The 24,274-nt window shown below is 46.8% G+C and overlaps 1 protein-coding gene across 2 annotated transcripts in view; it reads right to left on the bottom strand.

The window, feature by feature from the left end:
• MVP (major vault protein) overlaps positions 1-24,274 on the bottom strand; it is a 74,634-nt gene that overhangs the window by 49,038 nt on the left and 1,322 nt on the right. The window contains exons 2-5 of one of the 2 annotated variants that reach the window (XM_085848830.1): positions 22,919-23,085; positions 22,575-22,770; positions 22,286-22,406; positions 22,055-22,186 (exon numbers count right to left, since the gene is read on the bottom strand). In XM_085848830.1, the coding sequence (XP_085704956.1) occupies positions 22,055-22,186; positions 22,286-22,406; positions 22,575-22,770; positions 22,919-23,085 (616 nt within the window). The remainder of the gene's footprint in view (positions 1-22,054; positions 22,187-22,285; positions 22,407-22,574; positions 22,771-22,918; positions 23,086-24,274) is intronic. The other variant, XM_085848831.1, reaches the window with a different exon arrangement.

The following is a 24,274-nucleotide window of genomic DNA, read 5'->3' as shown; positions in this document are numbered from 1 at the left end:
AAGACATCTCAAAATAAGTGGGAACCCCGTTATAACCATAAGGGAAACTATTGATTCCATTCTCTAAAATATATATTTTATCATCAAAAGCTCCTAATGCTTTATTTATTTCTTCTGTATATAATTGATGTTTATAACTTCATATTGTATTCATTTTTCTGTACTCTTCCTTCTTTAAGGTTAAACAGTTGTAATAATGTTTAAAGTTTGTTTCCTTGATTATATTTTTCTTTCTTCCCTTGAGCAAATCACACCTTTCAATGTTATTATCAATATATGTAAAAGCATAAGACTTTGATCTCAATCCTATAAAATTCACTCATGACCTTCCCACCCAAGTAATCTTTGAACTTACCAATAACCTTTTTCTTCTTTGATGAAAACACATCACCTGACTTATAATTACTTGTATCATATATATCAATATTATCAATCATATCCTCATATACATCACATGTCTTAATTTCTAATATAAAACTATCTGTATCCATATATTGTTGTGGGGCCGAGTTTCGGTGGTGAGCACGACCGCGAGATGGAGCAGTGGAGTCGGCTCCACCGAACACCCGGAATTTATAGGTCGTCACCCCGGATAACTCCGGAGCCGACGGGTTCCTTATCGGACCGAAGATCGCCAATAGGTCGACCGCATGGGATAGGGTTGATTGCCAATTTCAATTTACCTAAATACCCACGTCGTCCAAACTACCGGGGAAGTTCACCCGCGGCAGACTGTCTGATCCGAGTCGCGGTAACGGCTCGGATCCGGCGTAATCGAGCGGAGTTACCAGAGCCGCCGGACCAAATGCACAATTTGCCGCTTCCCAATTTCCCAACACGCACCGTGCTAAACCAATAAAAGAAACACAGAAACGAGCTGATACATTTAACAGGGGATTTATTTATAATGGGGGGAAGAGGGGAGCACGCAAGGGCAGAGTTATCATGGCTAAAATAAATGCAGTCAACGTACAAGCGAAAACACTTAACAATAATTCCTACTTCCAGACGGGGCCCAAAGACACACACACACACACAAAAGAAGAAATGATGGCAGCGGCCTTTACTGATACCCCCAGCTCGGAGGGAAGGTGAGCTGGAGGTAAGGAGAACGTGCCGGCTACCTGGCCACGAGCGCACGGCTTGACATCCACACCTTACCCGGGCTCCAGTCCCCAAAAGCATGGACCAGAGTAGCCGAACCCAGAGGAGGCGAGATGAGGTGGTCTCCCGGGATGAGATGGTCGACCTCTTCTAATTCTGCGCCAGACGAGACACCTCGGATGCGTGCGATGCAATTAGACGCAGACCAGACCGAAGCGCCTGGAGCAGACGGAGCGCAATTATTCCTTCTTTCTTTTCTTTCGTCGCCCTTCTCGGGCGCAGTCCGCTCATCCGTGGCCTGCTCTCATTGGGCGGACTGTGTCGCGGCTCCACCTTCTTGCAAAGGACTGCCCCAGCTCTGATCTGCTAGTCGCCCATTGGCCGTAAAATGACGCATACCCTTATTTGGCACCAGGCCAGAATGAAACGCTTCGTGAGCGCGGACAATGCCGCGAGCAGAGTGTCAGGATGGAGCGAAGGTGTAGTTGTTGGTGATGTAAAAAAATGTAACAGAAAACACTGACTATCAAAATAACTCTGCAGCGCACGAACATTTAATTCCCATGAGATGAGGGAAAAGGGAGCTATCTATCCACATTTACTTATTGACATAACTGAGCTATGGGGACCTGAATGTTGAGTGCTCATGGGTTCCAGATTTGTAACAATGACACATTATCCTTGTACTTGGATTTTAAATTATTATAATAATAGTTATACATCAACGACTGACAAGTCAAGAAATGATGTTCCTATATAAATAGGTTTATCCATCTCAATACTCTTTATTTTCAAATGAATAGTACAAAAGTTCTCTGAAAACTCCTCCGCTCGTTTAAAACTTGGTCTATTAATTAACTTTGAAGCCTGTTTCCAAGATATAGAAAGTCTTATGTTTTGTCGTTTCCTAATATTTTCATAGTCTTTCCAAATACAGTATTATTCATTAATTTATAAAAGTCCTTCTCAAAATCTGTTTTTGCTTCTGTTCTCCTTTTTGTATTAAAAGCAAAATACTTCTTTAACCAATGACTGTTTAAATTTCAAAATTCGATGAATTTTTCTCACTCTCAACCCAACAGATAAATATTGTCTCAAGTTCCTTTGATGTAAAACATAACTTTCTTTATCATTTAATGTAGTAAGTAGTTTTTCTGGAGATTTACCTTTTATATTAAATGACTGTTGGTAATCATTTAACCGTTCTTTTCTTGGACTTTATCAGGGGCATAAGGAAGGTCTTTATGTTTGTGATGAAGTTCTTCTGGATATTTTAAATCAACCTCAAAATATCCAACTTCAGCTTCATCCAATTATTTTTGAGAGGAGACAACAATGTCTTGTAAAACTTTTTCATAATGTTTTTCTTTAACCCATTTAAGTTTTCCATAAGGTAAAGATTGAGACATAGCCCACCCATACAAATTGTTAGCATCATAATACATCAGGTAAGAGTTGTCCTCATTCTTATTATAATCAGGAAGATTTGTTATTTTCTTTTGCATATCTCTTGGAACATACTTGAGATATTCCTCCATTTTTAGCCTTCTCTATCATTAAAAGCATATCTACATCACTGATTAATTCCAGATTCTGTTTTGTCATTTTTAACATTGCACTCCAAGCCAAACCCGGGGCGTGTAATAATGAGCGGGGTCGAATCCATAAGAATTTTTATTATGACAGACTGTTCTAAAAGTTTCAAACATCAGCCAATAACAATGCATCAGTTTTAAGATACAATTTATTATATCTTCTAACTTCTTGATTTGAGAAATTTGATTTATGATTGGGTAAGTTTTTAATATTTTATGCCAAGTTGGATAATGGAGTTGCCATAAACTTGTGTCAAGAAATCTGATATGGGTTATGGGGATGTATGAATTGTTTTTGTGAACGAGATGCATTTTTGATCTGTTAGGAATGGCAGAAATATCTCCAGATGTCTTTGAAAGTTCATTTATAAATAGATGTGTGTCATAGTGAACGTTGTGAAGAAATACAGGAATAAAGTTTGGGGGCTTGTAATTAAGATTACAACGGGAATGACCTGGACCTCTATATTTTCCAGTAAGATGACAATGATCCTGAACTTTGACCTCTCCCTCAATTTTCTCCTCACAAATATCAGATACTGTTCTTTCTAAATTCCTTTTTCTCTCCCTTTGTTAATGACATTGGTTTATAGGTTCTAACCATTATTTCTCTTCATCTTGTACAGTCTTTTTCCAATCGTCTTACAAACTCCTGAGGCATCTTCTCCTCTATAAAGTTCTAACTTGTTGTATTCATTACCAACAGATGATTTGATACAATAACAGAAACCACAAGTATGTTTTTGATATTTATTTGTGTTCGATTTATTTGGATTTGGAGAGACTATCTATCTTTTCAAGGATACTTTCAAAATCAGCATACATCACAAACGGATGTTTTATAGATTTGTTAAAATCTTTGAATGATACATTTGAACCAGCTTTTGGTAAATTGATCACGGTTGATTTATGATTACTATTATAATTTGAATGTTGATTTTATCATTCTTTTGTGTGAAAGGAGTTGAGATCTCTCAAGGATACGTTTTACATTTTCTCTTGTATAGTTGTGATTTGGTTAATCTTGATAAATTTTTGATGAAAGCATAACGTGATTTTTCCTTTGAAGTAAAGTACAGAAGGTCAATGTGTGTTTAGTCATTTTTATAGTTGCTTGAAATTTTTAATATCTGAACTTTGTTTGTATCTGTTAATCCATATACATCAGATAGATTATTCATTTTCTCAAATTTCAGAATATCTCTCAATGACATTGGAAACTTTAAATCTTTAACATTTAATGTATTCTCGTATTTCTTGGTGTTCAACCTTTTCAGGTTTCCATTGTTGAGGCTGTAAGTGAGCGAGAACAGACCATAGAAAACATTTATCATCATTGTTTTGAATATTAACAACCACTTTAAGTTTCATGTCTTTTGGTAAATCAATACAAGAAGCTTGAAGAGGATTTGATTTCAAGATGTGTGTATATATAAAAAGATTATTTTTGTAATAGCAAATCCACTACCTACTACAGTGGTAACATCTTGTTCTTGTCTCTGGAGTTCATCGTAAACATCACATCTTACAAAATCTTGAAGTGATGATAAAGTGAGGGTTTGTCGTCATACAGGGAGTAGTTTCATCACCTTATTCAATTTTACTCCAATATAAAACTTAAAAGTTTTCATTTCACTTGATGAGTTTTTAATTATAGTTTCAATACTTTGTTTAACCACATCAGCTTCCATGAATGAAGATGGTCCAGGGTCTTGAAAGCAAAACAATCTTATTTTTATATGTCCTTTAAATGCCCCATCAGTGTTTTCAATGCAGAATTTAGTGGCACCTTCCCTTTCTTCATTGTTCTTGTGTTTACGTGATTGAAGGTGTTTATTATAAAAAAAAAAAATTTAAGAATATCATTATCACATCTATCACAATGTTTTGTTTCTTGGTCAAGTGGAGATATTTGTCTGAAAAGATTGAATGTGTGTTTGTTGGTTTGAAGGTGTTTTTCATAACATTTATGAATTATGTAGAGAATTTTTTTTTGCATTTCTACATGTTTTAAGTGATTTCCAACCCCCCCCCCCCCAAAAAAAAAAATGTTGGAGAAAAGAACTATAACTGTCAGCACTGTTGACATCATATTTAATGAATAAGATATAAGGTTCACTTGAGTGACCCAGCAGTATTGGCGGCGGAGGTTTTGCACTCCCGAGTGCTCCCCCTCTCGTCTTGCGATTGTATTTATTTTAGTCAATCATACTTTCAACTCCCTCGTCGCTCAATAAGAAACAATGCTAATACTTTAATTTTTAAAAGATAATTCAATAGATATAAACAATTTTTGGAGAGAGAGAATTGTTTGACATTACGTCGTAAAAAGGAATTTGAGGATTATATGAAGCACACAACTGAAAAAAAAATATAAATATATTGTTGCGGTATTCGCGCCCGCCGGCGTGCTGACGGCCACGTAACTCGAATCGCGGCACGTCGCCCACCGGACGGACAATCCAGTCGTGACCCTCTCGGACTAACGCCGGGAACCAGTCACGGGTGGACCTTTCGGTCTCACCGCGATCGAGCCAATCAGCCCCCGCGTGGGATAGGGTTGCTCGCCAAATTCGACCTACCTAAGTACCCACGCGGAGGGTAGACCGGGCGATCGCACCTCGCCGCAGGTCGACTTCGGACACGGGCCACTTGCCGACCCGCCCGTACTATCAGAATAACCGAGCGGTGTTATCGTCGACCTCGACGGTTCGATTAATTATCGGGCGTATTCAGCCCACTACCAACCCTTTACGTGAAGCAAGATGAGGATTCAATGGGAGAAATGACGAAGTTTAAGCGGGAAACAGTTCAACACAAAGCACATTTATTCGCGACGAACGGAAAGCACACATATTCAATTCCACCAAATGCACACAGAAAAGAAAAACACAATTCAATTTACACAAAAAGCAAATGTAAAAGCGAAAACACAATGCAGAGCTAATACCGACTACCGAGCACACGGCAACACTTATACAATTCTACTTCACAAACGGCGCCGACAACACATACCCAAAACCAAGGAAAAGAAATACCCTCAAGGATGAGGCGGGCCTGAGGCCGAGACCGGGTCGCGCCTACCCGTCTGGTGATGAGACGCGGAGCGGCGATGGCGCCTCAACTCCGCGGGCCTCGCGGACAGTGTCTGGTAGGGGTGGGAAAGGGGCCCCCTTGGTCGCACTATCTCAGCGCGGGGGGAAACAGGAGGGGGTTGCTGATGCTCGGGGTATAGAGGATCTTTATTATCCCGCGACGAGCGTCTCCACCTCGGCCAGGTCGCGCTGTCGGCCCCCCTCGGGTGCAGCTCCCTGCACGACGCGAGCACCCCCTCGTCTGGTGTCGCCGCCTTTCCACAGCTCCGTCCCCTCCGTTCCGACTCCAACGCACACGACGAACAGCTCCACCGCCCGCGAAGTCTTGACTCTCTGTTTCCGACTCTCCTACTCTCCTACTCTCCGCCTCTGGACTCTCCTGGACTGACGAACACGGTCCTTTATCCGCCCTGCACTTCGCCCTCTCATCTTTGACCCCTCCCTTCGACCTTTCACCTCGCCTCCCATTGGCCCGAGAAAAAGTGGGCGTGAAGGCTTTTGATCCATAAATTTGCATATATCGATCGCCCTGGGGCGGGCCACCCGCCCTCGCTCACCGATTGGACGGCAAAAAGTGGGCGTGTGTCGTTTTTGGATCCGTTTTGAAGCACAAAATCCGTGATTTTGTACACGCTGTTCCCGACGCGCGCCTGCACGAGTCCAACACCGGTACCCACAGCGGGGCAAGAACGGTGGCGATGCTACGGTTGCGAGGTGTGACGGGAAGGTCGTGGCGGTTGTGGCGAAGCGGCGTTGTGGTTGGTGGTTGATGTTGTGATTGTGGTGGTAATCATGGCGGTTGGTCCAAAATAAAGATAGTAAAAGAAAAACGGCTATCCTGAAGAGTCGCAGCACGCATAAATGACATGTATTCCCACTAGACAACGGGTTTGGGCCTAACTACACATGTACTTACCGAGATACCTCACCTAAGGGACCTGAATGGTGGTTTGCGAATTTGGTAACCACAACACTACCCCCTCCCCTTTTTACAGACTCGTCCCGAGTCGTCAAATTTTTCGTGTGCCATCATGTGTAGTTTTCCCCTAGTACATTTTACCTACGGATCCCTGAGTGCGACATTCATGGTATTCGTGTCCCCAAAATAAATAACCTGAGGGCTGCGTAACTATCTAAACAAACTCACTCACACGGACGACTTAAATAAAATTGCCGGCGCTAGACAGACATGCCGGGGGCGCACTCATATTTACAGTACATCTTAACCTTAACTTACAAATTTTACACTAAACCATGGCCCAGGATCATTGAACTCTGCAAAAGAAAGCAGTTAGCAGGGAGCCAGGCTGCCCGCATGCAGTCTCTGGCTCAAACAATGCAGGTGACAGGGAACGTGGCTGGCTGCTCACACGCAGTCCAAGGCCTTCCCTTTTGAACTGAACGCAGTGAACCACAACGGTGCATGGGCTGCACAACGCAGTCTCCGTGCCAGCTCAAGTGGCACACGCAATGAGCACAACGAATGGATGGATGAACACAAACACTGTGCACGGGCCGCCACTGCAGGCCCATGTTGTAGCTGCCAACAGGGCAGTTCTTGCAGCTTGCAAACTGTTGCCTTGCGGATCCTGGCGCACATGGCAATGAACAGGGGGGGGGGGGTAAAGCAAAAATTGAACGGGGCTGGTGAACATGGGCAGTGGGCATGGCATGGCAAAGGTAGCAGGCAAACACAGCCCGCAGAAGAAGGCCGCTGCAGGCAAACACAGCCGGCAGATGAACTGGCCGGCACAGGCCTTGAAGTACCACAGCTGCAGATGATCCGGCCGGCACAGGCCTTGAAGAAAAACAGCCAGCCGGCAGATGAAGTTGGCCAGCCTTTGCCGTTCAGTGGAGGTTGGTGGAGGGAGTGCGGTGGTGCTGGTCACTTGGAAGGCGGGCTCGGACCTACCTACCTACCTGTCTCCCTCCCACCTATCGCCTTTGCCTGTCACTGTACATACCCACTCCCTTAATTTGTCAAACCCCAATTTAGCCCCAACTCATTTTTTTGTTGTTTTTATTTTTACTTCCCTACTATAAATCGTCCCCTAACCCCCTTTATCGTCCTTGTTCGGCTAACCTATCCTGTCACCTAGCCTACTCCCAACCCCTACGTTCCCTTCCCGGAGGGGAATAAGGGAGAGCTAGCGTCCTGTGTCGAGGCCCAACGAAGCCTCAGAATGGCCTCCCCAGAGTTCGGCGATCTAACCCAAAGTGGGTCCAGCGGCCCACAACGAGAGCGAGGGGATGGATGGTGCGGAGGGGTACATCTCCTAATCTACCCTAACCATTTAACTGTTAAACTACCCCGGGGCTTTCAACAAGCGCGTCTCGCTTAAACTATTGGTTCTAACAACCCAGATTCCGTCGCCTGTGTTGGTGTCCCATACCCCGGGCCCGCCCCACCCTCGCTCCGTGCCCTCACACGGTCTCCTGGCTGGGACACGTGGCTCCCTTTGGCAGGCACCACCCTCTGCCGAATCTCCCGCTATGGCACCCCGGGCACTACACTGCCTCCGAGCCGACCAGCTCCCTAACACCGGGGAGTGCCCCCCATGGCACCTCCCCTGAAACGCACACGTGGCAGGCCGGCCTCCCGGGCCCCTTTCCGAGGGTCACCCGTGCCCACAACACTGCCCACGCGGCTAATGGCGCCCCGGGCCTCCGCACCAAGCAGACGCACCCGTGCCCACTACGCTATCCCGGCCCCCCATGGGCCCTTGGCCAACCGCGGCCGACTAGCCTGGTGCCCGGGGTACCCACTCAGCGATACTCACCTTTCGCAGCCACGCTCCCAAGCCCGTCAACAGGGCTCCTGCACCCCTCCAAATGGGTCTCGAGCCTACTTTCCCACCAACAACAAAACGACCTCCATTTTTCAATTTGACTAACCCAACTAACTCACTTTACTCTGACCCCGGGGTCCCTTGGGCAGGAGTCACTCCTCCCCCCAATCACTCATTGCACCATGCATTCCCCATTCGCTCCATACACACAGACCCGCTGGCCTCACTCACTCACCAAGCACATGCCTCACAACTCACCAACTCTTCAACACACTCACCACTGAACTCTGCCATCCTTCTAACTACCTCCCCTAACTAACTCGTGCTCCCACGTTGTCCCTTATACTACAGCACGTTCCTTTTAACACTACGTAGCTAAACTACGTCCCCTCTACACACTCACTGTCAGTCACTTTCTCCAAATAATCCCATTAATCAATTTCCCAGGGGGGGAATTTCCTCCCCTCCTGCTGGGCTCGTGAACTCGTCGCTAGACTCTGAGAGCCCTGCGCCTCTGCGGGAGCGGCTGTTCCAGCACCGACTCCTCCGGCAAGACATATCCATGAGGGTGTAAGGTCGCCCTTGTAAGGCCTCAGGCGGTCCGCGTGGACAATCCGAGGGAGGGCTCGTGGTCCCATTTTAATTTTTAGGACCACGTCACTGACTTGCGCCAGGACAACCCCCGGGCCCTGCCAAGGTGAGGTGAGCTTCGGGCATCTGCCCTTCCTTCGCCGGGGGTTAAAGAACCAAATCTTTGCCCCCGGTGGGTATTTGCTCACCTGGCTCCGGTGGTCGTACCTGCGCTTCATTTTTATGCCCGCCTGTTGGAGCTGGTGTCGTGCGAAGGCATGGACCTTCTCCAAGCCCTCCTCCAACCGACGGGCATAGCCCTCCCCCGGGGGCCTATCAAGCCGCTCAGGCGTCGGACCGCACAATAAATCGACGGGGCTTCTCAGCTCCCGTCCATACATCAACAGCGCCGGACTACATGCGGTAGACCCGTGCTGGGACGCGCGATAGGCCATCAGGAGGTACGGAAGGTGTTCGTCCCAGTCCTCCTGGTTAGTGGCGGTGCAGGGGGCCCACTGTTGGACAAGGGTCCTGTTGAACCTCTCCACCATGCCATCAGACTGTGGTCTCAGGGCGTTGTCCGTGTTTCCAGGAGCCTGCACACCTCTTTAGTAATTCACTCTCAAAATTTCGTCCCTGGTCCATGTGCAGCTCCTGCGGAATCCCATACCGCATGTAAATCCTTCTACGAAGGCCTTGGCCACAACCCCTGCTTCCTGGCTGGGAAGGGCAAAGGCGTCTGGCCATTTGGTGAACTTGTCCATAATTACGAGGACGAACTTATTACCCTAGCGAGTGGGTGCAGTGGTCCCAAAATGTCCATGGCCACTCGCTGCAGGGGAGCCCCATCCTGATGTAGTTGGAGTGGGGCCCTCATCCTCTGTGGCGGTCCCTTTTTGCAGTACAGGCGTCGCATGCTCGACACCAGTCCTGTACATCGCGCCCCATGTTAACCCAATAGAACCGCCGGCGGGCCCGAGATTTTGTTTTGGTCCTGCCCAAATGGCCGCCGGCGCGGGTACCGTGCACCTGTTTCAAAATTTGGGTCTTAAACCCATCAGGGACTATCACCAGCCAAGAAGTTTGTTCAGAAGGAATCTCCACCCACTTGCGATACAAGATGTTGTCCCTCATTTCTAGGGTCCTCCACTGAGCCCAGTATGCCTTTGTTCGCGCCCGAATGGGGCGATTTCCTCCCCACTGGGCCTCCTGTTTTCCTGACCCATTTGTACACTGGCCCTAGCACGGGTCTTCCCGCTGGGCCGTGCTCATGCCAATCCACCAAATTCCTCTCCCGCGGTTAGTGGCAAAGTTGGGCCTACCATCCGGGCCACACGGACTGGGAGTTTTGGGGAGGCGTCTGCCAATTGGTCCCTCTCCTCATGTCTCGTACAATATTTGCAGTTTTCCCTCAGACAGGGCGTCGAGAGAGCGCATCGGCATTCCCATGAGCCTTACCGGCTCTATGGACCACACTGAAATCGTACTGCTGCAATTTTTTCAACCACCTTGCACTTGGCCTCCGGTTCCTTGGAACCGTAAGAGCCATTGCAAGGAGGAATGGTCAGTTCGAACCAAAAATTTCCTCCCGTACAAGTACGGGTGGAAATGGCTCTCACGGCAGACAGCATAGCCAATAGTTCCTTAAGAGTTACGCAATACCTCGTTTGGGCCTACTCATAGCCCGACTGTAATATGCGATCACTCTTTCCACGCCCCCTGTGTCTGAGACAAGACTGCTCCCAATCCTTCCTGGCTTGCATCAGTGTCCAGGGTATACATCCCGTCATCGGCGGGGTACACTAAAACAGGTGTGGATGTCAAACACCCCTTTAATTTGAGGAAGGCCTCCTGGCACTCCTCCGTCCACCATCTCAACCCCTTCTCCGTCAACCGGTGAAGGGGCCTGGCTATCTCCGCAAAGTTTGCTGAAACGCCGGTAGTAGGAGCAAAGTCCCAAAAGCCCCGCACCTGTTTGACAGTTGTAGGTACGAGCCACTCCTCTACCGCTGTAATTTTTCCGGGGTCGGTCTCACCCCTCGCGGCCTATCACGTGTCCGAGATAGGCCACCTCTGTCGCGAACAAAGTGCATTTCTCTGGGCTCAATTTCAGCCCTGCCTGCCTGAGGTGCCCAAACACCTGGTCCAAATTGGCTATCTCCTGGGTGAATGTTTTAGCGTGTACCAGGACGTCATCCAGATACACCAGGCATGACTGCCACGGCATGCCGCCTAGTACACGCTCCATCAGTCTCTCAAAGGTGGCGGGGCGTTACACAAACCGAACGGCATCACAGTGAACTGATACAGTCCCTTCCTGTGGAAAATGCCGTTTTTCTCCTTCCCCGTCTTATCCATCTCCACCTGCCAATACCCACTCTTGAGGTCCAAAGTTGAGAACCATTTAGAGCCTGCAACGGCGTCGAGGGTATCGTCAATTCCCTAGGCAGGGGATAGGAGTCTGAGTGTCACGTTGTTCAGCTGGCGATAGTCCACACAGAAACGCGTGGTCCCATCCTTCTTTTAACCAGCACAACTGGTGACATCCAAGGACTTCCCGAGGGCTCGATGACACCTGCATTGAGCATCTTTTCAACCTGTTCATCAGCCTCCTCTTTTGCTCCATGGGAGCCTTCGAGCAGGCTGACGGACAGGCCGGGCCCCATTGGTGTGGATCTGATGTTGCACCAGGCCCGTACGTCCAATATCCTCGGGTGACAAGGAGAAGATCCCGATGTGTCGGTCGACCAGCTTGTATAAGGCCTCCCGCTGGGCCTCCTCCAAATCTACACTACTCCGATTTACCATCTCACAAATGGGACCGGGCCAATTCCTAATCGAGTCTGGAGACTCCTTCTGGGGCCGGTCCGGCTCGACGTTATCGTCCCTCAGCTCTGCGACCCTTTTACTGGGATGCAATCTGCCACCTTCGTGCCCTTCCTGATAGTGCGTGGTTCCGTGCCAACATTTATCACCCGTACGGGCACTACTGGCCCGTCGGTACTTACCAGGGTGCGGCTCCACGACTAAGCCCGGGTTGACGGCCCTGCCGGTAGTTTCGCTAGGCCGCAGGGGCCCTGCCACGTTGGGGGTGCTCGCCACCGGGCCGGGACCACCGCCTCGGCACCCGGGGGGAATGACCACGGAGTCAGGAGCCTCCAGCTCCACCCTCTCATCCGTGCTCACCCCTCCTAACGGCAACTCCTCACCACCCAACTGCATGACCCCCGGCCCAAGTCGATCTTACAACCACCGGCCGGCCAGCACATCCAACCCTATTAGACATGGGTCGTACACCTCTGCCACCCAAACCTCTATCTTGGTTTTCACAGTGCCCAATTTAAACGACACGAAACCACGTCCTATGATAGGGGCCGCTGTCTCCGGTAGCTAGCTGCAACTATGTTTTTGCAGACGGTGGATCTCATCCCAACCGTCTACACTCGAATCAAGGACCACAGGGCTGATGATCGTGGCGCTTGCTCCTGTGTCCACAACGGCGTCTACCCCTACGCCGGCAATCTTGCACCGAATTGTTAAGCTACCTTTGCCAATTTGGCCCCAACTGATGACCTGTCGCAGTTCTGAGGGCTCTTCTCCGTCTGAGTCTGCCGAACACGGCCCTACATGTTCGGCACTTCCTAGTTTCCCGGGGACTGGTGGGGGGGTGATGGTTGGGCCTGGCTATCCCTATTGACCCGGGGCGGAGTTGGTGGTCTAGGGGGCCGTGGCTCTTCTCTTCGCGGGGGCTTTTCCCTGCGCGGGGCGTTGCACCTCCGCTGCAGGTGGTCCCCTGCGCCACAATTATAACACCTCTTCTGGTAAGGTGTTTGCCTCCAGTACGCCGAATTATACCCCCCTCCATTCCGAATCGGGGTACCCCCTGATGGCCCATCTCCCGCCCTTCCCGGGCCCGACCGCCTCTCCACAGGTCTCCCGAACCGGCGGTCGAACATGCCCTGCACCATCCTTTCCACTCGCGCTTGGTCGCCCAGGGTTGCCCCGGCTCCCAGCGCACTGTCGCGGCACGGGGTCCACCTGTCGGACTGCCACCGCGTGGCGCCCAGCCCTCCCAATGGCGTTCTGGCTGCCTCCCAGCAGGCAGCAGTATCAGCCGCCTTCTGGAGGTTGTCCGGGCGCCATACGGTGAGCAATGCTCCGACATCGGTGTCCCCCATTGCTCGAAGGAAATGGTCCAGGGCAATCTCCTCCCGGTACTCCGGCGGCATGTTGGTGTGCGCGATCCCCACCAAGCGGCGAATGTCATGTGCCACCCTCCCAGTGATTCCTGGGGACGTCGTTTGCGCCCGTTGAGCTGAGCTTTAACAAGCTCGCTCTGCTGGTCCATGCCAAATCGGTTTTTTAGGGCCGAATGGAGATCCTCCAGGGTCGCCCCCTCACTGGGTACCGTGGTCAGGACTTCCAAAGCCACGCCACGCAGGGCCGCTGTGAGTTGTGCCACACCCTGCACCTCGTTCCAGCCATTGCCTCTGGCAACACACTGGAACTGGGCCATATATGCCCTCAAGTCCGTCTTGCCATCGTACGGGGGTAGCGGCACCCTCGGTTCTTTCGAGGTCTCCTCCCGTTCCCTAGGGACTCCGGGAGGAGTGTACCTCCCCAGTCCCAACGGTGCCTCACTCCCGCAGGGTCCGAGCCATTTGCCCGGGGGCTCCACCACCCTTGTCTGCGTCTGTCCGTGCCCCGCGTCGTCCCGCTTACTCTCCCAAGCCATTGGACTCACACTCTGCACACCCCCTGGAACAGTCATTCCGGGTACCCCCATTAGGCCAAAAGACCCCGCGGTCTCTAACCCCTCCCCAAGCTTGGCATGCTCACCCCCGCATCGGGCAAGCCTCCTCCTCCGCCTTGTGACACCGGCCCCACCTGGGCACGATCCGCCTCGAGGGAGTATATCCTCTCCCCCTGTTCCCGAAGGAGGCCACCCTGCTTCTCACACCGGGCCTCCACCCTATCAGTCAGTCTCTTCTCCATTTCCTCCATTTTCCCCTTTATTACCCCATTTATTTCCTCCCCTATCGTTCCTAACGACAGTTCCCCGACTTTTTCTCTTATTTGCTCCACCTCCCTTGTACCTGTGTCACCATCTTATTTGTCTTGGATATTTCCTCCCTCGTTGTCCTAAACTGCTCTTCTGTCTCGCCCCGGTTTTTTCCTATCTGCTCCCCAGTTCCTCTGTCTTTTCTCCGGCTTTCCGCTCCATTTCATTAATTACCTCCTCATGTCTCTTTCTACATTCCTCCGCCACCTTCTTTAATCCTTTCTGTGTCTCCGCTTTTACCTCCTTTCGCAGGTTTTCAACTTTGTCTGTCATTTCCCGATGTCTTTCTCACAGTCCTCCTTCACGGCTCCCAATCCCTCCTTTATTTTCCCTTGTTCTCTTTTTTAATTCCTCTATCGCCGTCGTGTTCCTCCCTATTTCCTCCTTTATTTGGTCTTGTCCCTGTTTTACTTCTCCCAATCCTTTTCCTACTTTGTCTATTTTTCCCACCACCGTCTTTATTTCGTTTAATTCTCTCTTGTTTACTTTCTTCCATTGCGACTCCCACTCCTTTTACTTTCTCTTTTAACCCGGTCACCTCCGCTCGTATCGTGTCGACTTCCTTTTTCATTTCGTTTTTTAGTTCTTCCAAGCTTCCTTTTAGGCTCATTCCCATGTTCTGCGTCTCACCCCGTAGCTCTTTCATTTCCTCCTTCATGTTTGTTTCCATTCCGTTCATTTGTTGTGTATTCGCATCCAATTTTTGTGTATTCGCATCCAATTTTTGTGTATTCGCATCCATCTTTTCGTTCATTGCCGCCAGCATGGCGCATAGCTGGGCCATGTCGGGTGCGTTTGGGTGAGCCGTTTCGGCAGGGATCGGGGAAGGGTTTTGGTGGAGGGGGGGAGGGGAGGTGTCATACACTGCGGCCGCTGCCGCACCCATTTCGGGCTCTGGGTTCAGTTGGGCGAGTCCGTGTTCCTGCACAATCAACATTTCCTGCTCGGGGATTCCATCCTGGACCATGGATCCTACACATTCTACATCCATTTCTAATACCCCCGGCTCCCGCTCGCCTTGAGACGCCATCTTGCTTCTCTTAAAAAGGATTAATTTCGCTCGCTCGTAATTTGGAGGGAATCGGGGGTCGCTTCTCTCACCCCTGGACCGATTACCGTGAATTTAGCCGGAGACAGGAGAGCCCGTTTTCCTGTTCTCCGATACCAGTGCCGCGAGGAGGGCGATGAATTTGTATCGCACGACCTGACACCAGTGTTGCGGTATTCGCGCCCGCCGGCGTGCTGACGGCCACGTAACTCGAATCGCGGCACGTCGCCCACCGGACGGACAATCCAGTCGTGACCCTCTCGGACTAACGCCGGGGAACCAGTCACGGGTGGACCTTTCGGTCTCACCGCGATCGAGCCAATCAGCCCCCGCGTGGGATAGGGTTGCTCGCCAAATTCGACCTACCTAAGTACCCACGCGGAGGGTAGACCGGGCGATCGCACCTCGCCGCAGGTCGACTTCGGACACGGGCCACTTAAGCGACCCGCTCCGTACTATCAGAATAACCGAGCGGTGTTATCGTCGACCTCGACGGTTCGATTAATTATCGGGCGTATTCAGCCCACTACCAACCCTTTACGTGAAGCAAGATGAGGATTCAATGGGAGAAATGACGAAGCGAAGCGGGAAACAGTTCAACACAAAGCACATTTATTCGCGACGAACGGAAAGCACACATATTCAATTCCACCAAATGCACACAGAAAAGAAAAACACAATTCAATTTACACAAAAAGCAAATGTAAAAGCGAAAACACAATGCAGAGCTAATACCGACTACCGAGCACACGGCAACACTTATACAATTCTACTTCACAGACGGCGCCGACAACACATACCCAAAACCAAGGAAAAGAAATACCCTCAAGGATGAGGCGGGCCTGAGGCCGAGACCGGGTCGCGCCTACCCGTCTGGTGATGAGACGCGGAGCGGCGATGGCGCCTCAACTCCGCGGGCCTCGCGGACAGTGTCTGGTAGGGGGTGGGAAAGGGGCCCCCTTGATCGCACTATCTCAGCGCGGGGGGAAACAGGAGGGGTTGCTGATGCTCGGGGTATAGAGAATCTTTATTATCCCGCGACGAGCGTCTCCACCTCGCCCAGGTCGCGCTCTCGGCCTCCCTCGCGTGCAGTTCCCTGCACGACGCGAGCACCCCCTCGTCTGGTGTCCATGCCTTTCCACAGCTCCGTCCCCTCCGTTCCGACTCCAACGCACACGACGAGCAGCTCCACCGCCCGCGAAGTCTTGACTCTCTGTTTCCGACTCTCCTACTCTCCTACTCTCCGCCTCTGGACTCTCCTGGACTGACGAACACGGTCCTTTTATCCGCCCCGTAACTTCGCCCTCTCATCTGATGATTGTTGATGTTGTGATTGTGGTGGTAATCATGGCGGTTGGTCCAAAATAAAGATAGTAAAAGAAAAACGGCTATCCTGAAGAGTCGCAGCACGCATAAATGACATGTATTCCCACTAGACAACGGGTTTGGGCCTAACTACACATGTACTTACCGAGATACCTCACCTAAGGGACCTGAATGGTGGTTTGCGAATTTGGTAACCACAACAATATTGTTGTGAAGCAAGATGAGATATTAAAATATAATTTTTTTATTTTATAAACAATTACATATATAAATGACAATTATTATTGTAAATATTGTGGGTAAATCTGCTTCTGGAAAAAAATTCATAAATCAAGCTTCTTGTATAGTACAAATGAGAATATTGTAAATTTGCTTAAAAAGCACCATGTGGTTCATATTGTTGCGAATTCGCGCCCGCCGGCGTGCGATCGGCCGCTCGACTTGAATGGCGACCACCTCGCCCACCGGAACGGACAATTCTGTCGTAACCCTCTTAGAACAACGCCGGGAGCCAGTCACGGGTGGGGGTTTAACCCCACCACGACCGTACCAATTGCCCACCCGCGCAGGATAGGGTTGCTCGCCAAATTCGAGTTATATCCAAGTACCTGCGCGGATGGTCGATCGTACCTCGCCACAGGCCCACTTCGGACACGAACCGCTTAAGCGGTCCGTTCCGTGCTATCGTCGGCCTCGACGGTTCCGATTAATTATCGGGCGGACTAAGCCCACTACGAACCCTTTACGGGAAGCAGGATGGAGAGTCAATAAAGAAAAGACGAAGCGAAACGGGAAAACAGTTCACACAATGCACATTTATTACGCGACACAAGGAAAGCACACATATACAGCCAAACAGTCAGAATGCACCTATATCAGGAAAACAAAAGAAACGACGCAGAGTTACAACCGAATACGCGTACACACGGCAACACTTACACAGTTCTACTTTACAAGACACGGCGCCACAAGATCCATACAAAAAACCCCGAAAAGAAATGGTGACTTCCCTTTGGGCCGTCGAGTCCCTCTCCTACGTCCGTCTGGCCGAGACTCCGTGCCCTGGCGTGGTAGGCGAGTCCTCTCCGGCGTGCCTCGCACCGGCACGTGTTGGCCGCTCGACGCCACAGATGGAGTTTCCGGTGCTATCCCAGCACGGATAGAAGGGGGGGGAAACGTTGTTGCTCGAGGTCGCGGTGTGGGGAATGGCAGACGCTCCGTACCACCAGCGGGGTCTCGGGACCGCCCCACAAATGACCAGGCCAGCGGCCACCACGAAGAGAAGAGGACGAGCGAGCCGGAAGACAGGAAGAGGACCAAGAGAGCCAGAGCACCAACCAAAAGCACTCCGCCCGTGTCAGACTTTAATAGCCCGGGGCTCCGCCCTTCACTCCGCCCCCGCCTCCCTTCGAGCTTCTTGGAGAAGCTTTCCCTCCACCCCGCTCCGTCCGGTGGCCGAGGGAGTCAGTTTTTTGGCTTGGAGCCAGAGCATCATTCCCCCCCCAAAAAAAGAGGGAATTTTTTCTCACCTTTGACCTGCATCGCTCTTCCGCCACTCCAAAGTGTGGGAAAGTCAGACGGGATAAATCCACGCGAGATCATTGTGCCGCCTTCTTTCCCTCCTTGCGTTCGACGGTTTCCAACACGGAAACCGTCGTAGTGTGAAAATTGGAGGATGGCGTTCGTCAGCGGGGGTAGTTGTTGTTGGGAGGGTGGCGGTTGAGACGTGGTTGATTCAAAATAAAGATAGAACAGAAAAACGCCTAACTCAAAGCGTCGCAGCCCGAATGAATCACATAAATTCCCTCTAAACAACGGGTTTGGGGCTAACTACACATGTACTTAGGAGTTATCTCACCTACAGGACCTGAATGGTGGTTTGCGAATTTCCACAGCCGTAACAATAATGTATCAACAACAACTAGAGCAATAAGACCTGGAGAAGTGGAAGGTGAAGATTACTACTACATTTCAGTAGAGGAACATATGCGATTGAGGAATGAAGGTCAAATATTTGAGGAGGTTTCTCTTGGTACAACAAAATATTCATATTGTAAGAGCGAGTTAAAGAAACTAAAATCTGCTTGTCTTGGGATATTAGAAACTAATCCAGAAGGAATGAGACAAATGATTAAACATCTGAGTGGTAATGGGGTTAAGATTTTATCATTCGGTTTTGATGTTGATGAAGAAACTCAACGCAAACGTATGAAAAGCAGAGATACAAGTATTAGTGAAGAAGAAATTACAACTCTTATTAATGTAAATAAAGAATTGGATGAAATATTTAAAGAAAAGGATTTATTTCAACACATCTACTTTAATGATGAAGAAAAGGAAAACTTCCCTGTTGACCTTTATAATTCAGTGAATGATATTTTCCAATAAATAAATGGATGCAAAAGAAAGAGCAAGAAGATTTAAGGAGCATTAAGAGTTGGTTTCAAAAGTTGTAAAACAACAGGAAGACATAAAGAGCAAACGCAGACAAAAACTAACAGGTGAAGAAGTGTTTGAAAAAACAAGATAAATTTTTTAAACCACTTTTAAAAACTTGCCAAGAAAAAAATTATAGATGCTTCCACAGTTCCCACAATAGAATATACTCCGAAAAAAAAATAAAAAAAAACTTCAAATGTTAAAAGATTTCAGTCAAATGACGGAGGAAGAATTAGAGCATGTAGGAGAATTAGAATATGATGGATTATTTCAACAACTGGAAGAGATTAATAAACCCCCTGATTATATTGTGAAGGCTCTTCAAAACAATGAATATTCAGTGGATTCAAAAACCAAAGCAGGACTCATTCCAACAGAACAACCAGCAATATTTCATCTTGTTCAAGAAAAGGGAATGATATTTAATGATGAATTAAGGTTCTTGAGTTCTGCTCAACCCCCTGTTGAACTAACTCCGAGATTAATGTTTCTTCCAACAAAAGATGGAAAACAAGGTTCAACTGAGGGATGAATCAAAGTATTTTGATAAACCATTGGATATGAAAAATAAGGATGATAGAGTATATATATTAATCTGCTGGACTCTTAATTATAGGGTTCGTCTATCTGGTAAAAGTAGGGAGAATGAGGAGAAACATTATTCAGGCTTTAAGTAGCCTTGGTTCAGGTGTTAGTTTTCTTCCAAATGACCCATCACAATTAGTTAATACTGTTATTGTTGTTAGGTGGTAAGAAGGCTGGAAATAATTGTTTTAATGAAGCATCAGCCATTTTAGACCAGTTGATGAACATAAAAATAATTAATGTCAATACAAAGACATTTTAAATAAGATGAGAAGCAGAATACTTGGTTTTAATTTCACAACAAGCGACCACACATCTTCATTTCCATACCCACTACAACATGACGCAACAAAAGAATAAGAGGCGTCTTTATTGTGTATGGAAACTTATAATACCTTGTTTAATATCACCGAGAAAAATGACAAGTTTACTTACAATCCGGGAAGTGAATACAAAACGACAGTTTCACCTGGAGTATATTAGATTTCTCAAATATCTTCCGAATGAACAGGGTGATGAACCAAAAAATATGAATATTCAAAATCAACGATTAAACTTAAAACTACAAGGTTGATTTCACAATTGATAATTCATTTAGAGAGTTATTGGGTTTCTCCTCAAAAAAGATTGAAACGAAGACGTTTTACAGTGATAATGTCATTCAAATATCCTCAGGCATAAATTCAGTTTTAATTCACTGTGATTTGATTGATGGTGCCTATAATGATGGAATAATAACAACAAATACAATATTTTCAATCAGTGCAGACTCAACCCCAATTGGTTATAAATTCAATATGGAACCCAAAAATCTGGTTTATCTACCTGTCAGGGAAAACCATAAACAGAGTAAATTTTAGGATAACCGACCAAGATAATCGCATGATTTCTTTTAATGGAGAATTTATATCCATCAGAATTCACCTACGTGAAGTTTTCCAATAAATAAATACGATGGTTATTGTGAGGAAACAAGAGTTGGGAAAATATAAAATAATTACAGGGCATGGGATGATCCTTTCCCCATACTACAAGGGTGAAGGTATGCATCTTGGTTGAGGATACTATAAACCTGAGACAAAGTGGTGTCAGACATCAATTTAGAAAAAAAGGAGATGGGATAATTGATACTCTAATGGGTATAGGTTCAACTATTCTCAAACATAAAGACCGAATTGGTTCAAATGCTTCTGCTGTGGGAAATGTAGCGGGTGTTATAAAAAGTATAAAAGATGCCCAAAAGGAATCTCATAAAATGCAAGCAATAAAATAAATTAAGAAAGGCCTTCTTGATTGTCTCTCAGTTGTCTCCCCAAGAATGACAGAAAATAATTCAAATACTTGGGTCAGGGTTTCAAAAGTTTTAACATCTTTTTTCCAAAATAAATACAAGTATGAAAGCAATTGATAGTAGCTATGATTTGGATGATACCATTGTCATCTCAAACTCTACTAAAAAAAAGACTACTTTAAGATAAATGCAATAACTGGAACAGACTGGAATGTAAGTGGAACAAAAAAGTTTTGAAATAAATAAACAAACTTATTTGAATCTAGCCGAAAGTTTGTTGTGTAAATTTACTTTCACCAAGGCTGCGACCAACACAAACGCTACACTCATAAATGATTTCTTCTGGAAAATGTTTGATAGTGTTCGTTTCTACATTGGAACACAAGAAGTTGAAGCAGTTGATTATGTCTCTGCTACATCTGAAATGATGAAATTTACACTATATTAATTTAGTGATAGAATGGGAAAGGGAGCTATCAAAGGTTTTATTCCTGATATGGCAACGGGAACAAACACAGACCCTGGATATAGTCAAAGGAAAGGAATGTATAATGATGATACAAAATCAGGTAATAGTTTGACTGTGGCTGTTCCTGTTAAAGGTATATTTTGATTTTGTGATCATGATAAAGTTCTGTATGGTCTTAAAATTAGATTTCAACTGCAAAGGAATGATAATGAAAATAGATTGCTTTTTGGTGTGGCTAATGCTTTTGCTGCTCAGAATAAATTTCTAATTGATGAAATTAGTTGGTATATTAGTGAATATACTCCTAATCTTAAAATAAAAGAGATGTTGAATGGAAGACTTAACTCAAGGAAGCCACTCAATGCATCATACCAAACAAAAAAAATTCAATCTATCGATTCTAAAAATTCAAACAAAAAAAGTACTAATATATATATATATATATATATATATATATATATATATATATATATATATATATATATATATATATATATATATATATATACATACACATTAGTACTTTTTTTGTTTGAATTTTGGGATGAACATCCTCTATCCTGCAAAATCTTTCCTGACCCAACAATGGTGAATCTGACCTTCTAAGACGTGTGTGTGTGTGTGTGTGTATAATATATCCACATTAAAAAATATATAAAGAATTCAAATTAAAAACCCCACCGGCAACACGGTCGTTCCCATCACGATCCTTGGTTTCCTTCCGAGCTTTCAGCTTGAGCGCTTGATTTGGATAGATGATGATGGCAGAGATGGTTTCCACCTCTTCAACTTCTTTTCTTGGAATGTAAGTGCCTGGAGACCGACAAAGCCACAGAAAAAATTTCCACTTCTGGTTACCCTCAGAACACCATCCTTCCTCTCCTCACCATCACCCTGGCAAATTGCCTTTACCTGGCCCTTGAAACAGCCACTCGTCTCCCGCCACACGCGACTCCGACTCATCTTCAAAATCCAGCATTGCACGCAAGCGCATAGCCGTGTTAGCGTATATGATCTTAAGAGGCATCACACCCTGGAGAACAGAAAATGAAACATACCAAAGCAGAAAATATCTATTGCAACCACAACACATCATTAAAAGCTAGCAACAAAGATGAAGGTAAAGAAGATACAAGGTTGAGATTCAGGTCAAAACAAACATTGTCAAGCAAGGAAACTATTTTGTCAGTTGTCGATTTACCTTCTCAATAACCTCTCCAGGGAAGAGATGAAAGGGTTTTTGCACAAGTCGAATCTCGAGGTCACCGTGGTTCAGCTTAACCTGGCCTCCCTCATCCAAAACTGGATCACCTTGCTCATCCCGTATCACAGGGTTCATTATCACACAATAATTACGTGGAGGCACAATGACCATCTTTTCTGGATGAAAGAGAATCCTGAAACAGGAAAAAGAAAAATAAAAAATAAAAAAAGCTACAACAAAACAAGTAATCTGCACCAAGAAATACTTCTCAGAAGACAAAATTACATCAATTTGCCAGCAGTTCATAGAGACAGAAAGGCGTAGAATGTAGTTAAACTAACCTTTCATGATCCTGCCGTATGTAGGTTTTTGGACCAGACTCCACACGGGCTATGTTGGTGTTCTGATCAAGGATGTGGATGTAATAGTATGGAGGAATACGGATGACAGACTCCTCCTCAGGCATTTCTCCACCTGCTTGGGTTCTTGTTTGTCTACCCTGAGACATCTCCAAACAAGAACAAGATTCTAAATTAAATTTTGCACCAAATATGGTCCAAAATTTGTTGAAAAGCAAAGGTACATCCAAACAAGTAGCCAGCATAATTGCTTTCAGATACAAACACACTGCGGGTTCAAACGATGGACTACTGTATTCTCAGCAGCTAACCAATCCAGTTATAAATAATAGATGACATCAGTGCTGACTGAGCACAACGGGGGGGGGGGGGGGGGGTGTGCGGCCAATCAACGTCCCGCATTATCGATGACATTGGCAAAAGGATCGTAGCAACCGCTGGCGATAGTGGACAACTGGCAAGGTTAAAGCAGTGGCCATGCTTGGCTGTCCAGCGTGGAAACGTCATCAGTGTTTTGGCTTCGGCATGAGAAACAAGTCCTGGATACGAACACAAAATTTTCACCTTTTTTATATTTTATTTTTTCATTTGGGTTCTCAAAATGCATTTTCATGTTAATTTTTAAATTGCTAAATTTCAAGCTCAGTTTTTTTTCCAATTAAGGTTTAAATACTCATCCAACATTGGCATTCGTGAAAATAACAGTTTCTAACTACTCCGAGCAGCAACATAAATTCACTATTATTGAATGAATCCTCATCCAATATGTGCACAACTGTAGAGTGGTGCAAACTGGTGGAAACTCAAAAATATTTTCTGCATCAAAGAAGATTCTCTGCAAAATCCTCTTCATCTGTTTGCTGATAATGACCACCCTGTGCCATGACGGTCCTGATCCTTCAGACAGGCAGGCTGCAGCCGCTTCCCTCTCTTCAGACCTTGAAACAATCCCAATATCTTTCAATACTGATAAATCACTCACACATCCAGCAAACCCTCCTATCCACTTTAATAAGAGTTCCCTTCAAGGAACTTCAACAAAGGAGGTCATTAGGCACATCAATCCTGCGTAATGGCAGCCAACCTATGGTTGTTTGTGCTATCATTTTAAAATGCTGAGCTTGAAGCAAGGAAGTCAGCATGTCCCATTTTAAAAGTATTTGGTAAAACTTGGCTGGGGTTCAAACCGTCAACATCCCCGACTCGGAGCTACGATCTGACCAGTCGAGTAAAATCATCATGCCAAATACTTTAACAAACCTCTTCAAACAGTTCAGTCACAAAAACCTTTGGGCCTCACCATCAGCCACAATATCTTGGGCAAACCACAGGTATAAT

Source organism: Eptatretus burgeri, chromosome 12 (genome assembly GCF_056783735.1).
Source record: "Eptatretus burgeri isolate ZD-2024b chromosome 12, Ebu_testis_v1, whole genome shotgun sequence".
Lineage (NCBI taxonomy): Eukaryota > Metazoa > Chordata > Myxini > Myxiniformes > Myxinidae > Eptatretus > Eptatretus burgeri.
Note: the sequence above shows the minus strand (reverse complement) of the source record. Positions and strands in the feature narration are given on the sequence as shown.